A 5,773-nucleotide genomic window follows, 5' to 3' on the forward strand; every position below is an offset into this window, starting at 1 on the left:
CCCTAACCATCAAATCAGATTAAACTTTATTTACAATACATACTGTGGCACATTTCATTCACATATGCAGTATAGTCTAACATGTTTTAATAACCCTGACATATTTAATACAATACAACATGCTTTTATAATGTGCTCATTGTGTGTGGATTTATGGCAAATTCTTCTAATTTAATCCATTTTAAATTGAGTCTATAACACCACATAATGTGGAAAATTGAAGGGGTCTGAACACTGTATATATACATATACTATCTATTTTAAGAACAGCCTATGGGGGTACCGCATTTTGATGTCCTCCCTAAGCTTTAGCTGAAGTAAATCAGACCTTGTGTGGAGAAAATCCGTGATCTACAGAATACACTGACTGACCCTGATTTACTTCGGATTATTTTACAAGGACAATCACAACGAATTCACACATTAAGGCCTTATGCTGCTGTGAATTGGCCTACATGTATTTCGGTTACCGAGATGGCACGGTCAGCATCCCTGCAGGCTACTCATTTGAGTCGTATAAGTTATAGATTAACGCCCTACACGGGTGGTAAATGGAAACACGCCTTTGAGGGAAATATTGAGGTGGCTCTTAAAAGAGCCTTTGGGGATTTCCTCTCAGATCGGTGTGGTCATCTTAGGCGCGCTCTCCACGGATACGGCGAGCCAGCTGGATGTCCTTGGGCATGATGGTGACTCTCTTGGCGTGGATGGCACACAGGTTGGTGTCCTCGAACAGACCGACCAGGTAAGCCTCGCTAGCCTCCTGCAGGGCCATCACAGCAGAGCTCTGGAAGCGCAGATCGGTCTTGAAATCCTGGGCGATTTCTCTCACCAAGCGCTGGAAGGGCAGTTTGCGGATCAGCAGCTCGGTGGACTTCTGGTAACGACGGATCTCCCTCAGAGCCACGGTGCCGGGCCTGTAACGGTGAGGCTTCTTCACGCCGCCGGTGGCCGGGGCGCTTTTACGGGCAGCCTTGGTGGCGAGCTGCTTCCTTGGGGCTTTGCCGCCGGTGGATTTACGAGCGGTTTGCTTGGTTGGTGGAGCCGGCCACGGAGCACTCTCTGTCCAGTTTACAGCTAACCCCAGCTGAGTGAGGTGCTGCACCAGTGAGGTTGCGTCCCGAATGGCTCGATTTGGGCATTGGGCCAAGACCAGTAGGTCGTCGAGATATGCTGATATGCGTATCTCGTTTCGCCTCAGTGGTTCGAGTGCTGTCTGCACGCATTTGGAGAAAAAACGAGGAGCAAGCGTGCACCCGAAGGGCAGGCGCGTGTACTCGTAAACCTTCCCTTGGAAAGCAAAACTTAGGAATTTCCTGTGCCACTCTGTGATTGGCACACGAAATACGCGACCCTCAGGTATCTACGAAAGGGGCGTTTCGCCACTCTCTCGTTGAGGACCCTGAAATCTAGTATGGGTCTCATGTCTCCCGAATTCTTTGGGACAAGGAAATACGGGGAGTACCATCTCATGTCCCACTGGTCCCTCGGAACCAATGTCACTGCGCCCTTTGTTAGGAGATTCGTAATCTCCTCCTGGAGCGCACGTGTCTTTATCGGGCAGGACAAAAAACAGTCTCTCTCACGCCCCTGAAGGGCGGAGGAGGCTGAATGAACTGTAGTGCATATCCCCTCCTCAATGTCCTGTCTAGCCAGCCCGACAGAATACCTGTCCCTTCTAGTCATTCTGCATAACGCAACGACAGCGGCTGGACCGTCTGTTGTGGTGCAGTCGACAGAAAAAACTTGAATTTCTGTATGATCCCAGCCGCCGCTGCACACCGAGGAGGTGGCACAGCCCAAGGTGGGGTCATTTCGAAAGGGATGGGCTGCCGTCTGTAAAGAGTGTTATGTGTAACAATGCTCTTTATTGACGCAGGTTTATTATGCCTGATAATCAAAGAACCGGCCACACGCTCATGAGCTGGGCCAGGTCTTGATAGACATGGAGGGGTTTTTGATGTACATAACGACCCCTCTATACGGCTACATACAGGGGTGTTTAACCCGCTACGTGTCGTGATAGGGGTAAGTCCGTTAGGCAGAGAGCTGGCCACACGCCGGTAAGCTGGGCCAGTCTCCGGTTTGTTTCTAACCGTTAGCGAGTCGACCACACTCTGACAAGGCAGGTCGATCTCCGCTCTGGTAGATAACGGTCCCTCTATACGGCTACAGACAGGGGTGTTTAACCCGCCTCGTGTCGTGATAGTAGTAAGTCCGCTAGGCAGAGAGCTGGCCACACGCCGGTAAGCTGGGCCAGTCTCCGCCTTGTTTCTAACCGGTAGCGATTCGACCACACTCTGACAAGGCAGGTGGGTCTCCGCTCTGGTAGATACCATGGAAAATCCTCCTTAGGGATGGTTTGCCGTCTGTAAAGAGTGCTTGTTTTGAGTAACAATGCCCTTTATCGACGTAGGTTTATTATGCTTGATAACCAAAAAACCGGCCACACGCTCATGAGCTGGGCCAGGTCTTGATAGACATGGAGGAATTTTTGATGTAAATAACGGTCCCTCCATACGGCTACAGACAGGGGTGTTTAACCCCCTTTGTGTCGTGATAGGGGTTAGTCCGCTAGGCAGAGAGCTGGCCACACGCTGGTAAGCTGGGCCAGTCTCCGCCTTGTTTCTAACCGGTAGCGATTGGACCACGCTCCGACAAGTCAGGTGGGTCTCCGCTCCGGTAGATAACATGGGAAAAATCTCCTTTACTGAAAAAGTAAGGTGGGGATTTTCCTTCTTTTGCCTCTTTATGAGGTAGCAGCCATGAAGAGGAAACCGGTGGTGGGGTCATTACCGACCCCTCCGCCAGTGAAACCGGGCCACGCTGCCGTGGGGGGCCGTAGCTGGCCCTCCCAGTGGTCAGCGGCGGGGGCTGGGGATGCCGAGTGGGGCATGGCTCCGTCGTTTAGAGGTAGAGCCAGTGCCGCATCACGCCAAAACCTCCGTTTCGCAGTCGTTGACGGTCTATTCGTCACCACGGCGGAAGAAGAAGAGGTGGAGCTTGCTCAGAAGCTCCGCCTCCGCTGCAGACAGACCGTTGGGTCGGTCTGTGGTGATTTTCGCAATGGCGGCGTTAAACACGGCGATGTTATTCGCCGCTGCCGCCGCCTGCGCACCGAGATGGGGCGGCGAGGGCGGGGAGCTCGTGAGCCTCTACCTGCCGCTCGCTCTCATCAGAGCTTTCTGATTCTGACACCGGCACCGACCACTCAGCACATCCCAACACTGTGGCCCTGTTATGACATGTTGACCATCTATATCTGCCCCAATTGTCACACAGCCATGTCCCACACATGCCTAAATGTCGTTCAGGTTTGTATTGTTACATATCAGAAATGTAAAACAACATTTGCATTTATTTGTCATCCTTCATGCCAATCAGAATGACGTCATATTGACTACAGACACATTTATGACAGGTCATCAATTCAAACAAGCTAAACTTTCTACTAGGCTGCAGTCTACTAGACACACCAACATTTAAGACCGCATACGTATATGGCCACATACACATCGACACAGTTTGTCACAGCACCTTTATTGAACAAGACATCACAGATGACGGTGGGCTTATTGTATTTTGCCCCAAATTCCTGACTGGTGAATTAGTCGATACAGCCGCCATACCATGACCTGATCAGGAGGGACAGTACAGGGGGGTAGTAGATGTCTCAGGAGGGACAGTACAGGGGGTAGTAGATGTCTCAGGAGGGACAGTACAGGGGGGTGGTAAATGTCTCAGGAGGGACAGTACAGGGGGTAGTAGATGTCTCAGGAGGGACAGTACAGGGGGTAGTAGATGTCTCAGGAGGGACAGTACAGGGGGGTAGTAGATGTCTCAGTGTCCAGCCTGTTACCTGTGTTACCTGCCTCACCTTGTTCTCCCTATCCATGTACCCCTGCTGAGGATTATAAAGAGCTTCTACTTCACATTTACATTAACAGGATCCTGAGTGTTAGGGTTAGAGTTAGGGGGGTTGATGTTGAGCTGGCTACATTTTCCATTTTACCAACAGATGTCAGTACAGGTTTGAATGACACGGATACATGTATGTAGTTATATCTTATAGCAAATAACCAATTAAATAATAGTGCGGTGCCTCCACTGTGGAACTACTAGTCACACTTTATTAGCTGTAATTGTAATTTCCTTTTTTTTGTGTGTAAGCTCAGGTGTGTGTTTGTGTGTAACTAGGAGTGGGTGTCCTCTGTTCACAGTAATACTTGTGCCAACACTTGAACAGTATTTCAGTCTACGAGTATTATTATTATTTGTTTTATTTGTTTTTTCAGATTTTATCCCTTTTTTCACCCAATTTGGTAGCCAATTGAACCCAACCTAGCATCCAATTATCCCCTGCCTATTGCGAGGGATCCGCCGCACGACCCCGCGGCCGGCAGTCCCAGAGGAGGCCGCCAGGCAGACTAGCTGACTGGCTCCTCGAGCCCAGCACCGTTATTCCAGCACCAGACGGGGGCGCTGTTGCGCGACGGATCCTTGTCCGGAACTACTCCTATACCCCCCTCGGGAGCGGCCGCCCAATATGCCGTTCCCCGTGTGTGCCCTGGCCATATCCGGGTCTGGCGAGCCGGGATACGAACCCCGGCCCCAGTGGGCAGCATGCACTAGTGGCCAGTGCTTAGACCGCTACACCACCGCGGGGCCCTACGAGTATTTTCACCTTGACAAGTGTAGTATATTACCTTGTTGGTTATGGATCAAAGAATCAATTCTGAGTTTAAGACGATTTATTTAAAGTATAAAAGTAAGTATACAGATACCAAAGCTGGATTCTGGTCTGGTCTGCTCTGCTGGGCTGGGGTGGTTAAGAGAGCCCCCCTTGGGCCCCACACCCTTATTTATACACAATATGCAAATACAGTCACAGGCAATGGCCTATCACCTTCACTGTAGAGATGGTCAAGATGTGAAAAGGGAGAGCCCAATATGTGACGCGATCTGGTGGAATGATCAAAGAGGGGGCAAAGTCATTTTTCTGTTTTTTACATATGCTTAAACTACAGATTGTAAGCTTTCAAATGATATGTCATACATAGACATCGGGAAAAAATGTAAGACAACATGAGTATTTGAAACTTGTTAACCCTGAAAACTAAATCCTGAGAAAAAGCCCTTCAAAGATTTGGGACTTTTTCACACCTTCACACAGGCAGGTAATGGGCGGTAACAATAGCTGGTCAACCCCACCCCCAACCACTCCCCCTCTAGCTTGACAGCTATCAGCTGTCAATACTGGTCACTGGGTCAGACAGCTATAGTTATACAGCTATAACATTATTACCTAGCAAGGTATTACCTAAGCTAATTACCCAGCTTATTATTATTTATGGTTGTTGTAACTGTTATAGTTAGTCTTGTAATGATACAAAAAAGTATTCAATCAGAATCAGAATTTATTTTACAGTACACAAGCATAGGTAGGATAAAGATATCACTGTAAATATTGTGTCATACACAGAATATGGGCACACTTCACAAACACGTCACGTCATGTCGACCAAAGCACATCTAATAAAAATAAAAATATATGGGCACACTTCACAAACACTTCACACCAATATTGCACGTCACGTCATGTCGACCAAAGCACATCTAATAAAAATAAAAATATATGGGCACACTTCACACCAATATTGCACGTCACGTCATGTCGACCAAAGCACAAAAAAAGTGTACCAAATCACAGTACTGCAATCAGAATGAACCATGTAAAAAAAGTAGGAGTAAAAAAGTGGCACGTTATTACAGT

At 48.6% G+C, this 5,773-nt stretch overlaps 1 protein-coding gene across 1 annotated transcript; it reads right to left on the reverse strand.

Annotated features, from left to right (window-relative positions):
- Positions 1 to 634: 634 nt before the first annotated feature.
- LOC308155739 (histone H3.2-like) lies at positions 635 to 3,895 on the reverse strand (the record flags this gene model as incomplete). The annotated part of the gene is made up of 2 exons (XM_080529113.1): positions 635 to 1,030; positions 3,878 to 3,895. The coding sequence occupies 2 exons, from the start codon at positions 3,893 to 3,895 to the stop codon at positions 635 to 637; spliced, it is 414 nt and encodes a 137-aa protein (XP_080385239.1).
- Positions 3,896 to 5,773: the final 1,878 nt, after the last annotated feature.

Source organism: Nansenia antarctica (assembly GCF_963989245.1).
Source record: "Nansenia antarctica genome assembly, chromosome: 1".
NCBI classification, from domain to species: domain Eukaryota; kingdom Metazoa; phylum Chordata; class Actinopteri; order Argentiniformes; family Microstomatidae; genus Nansenia; species Nansenia antarctica.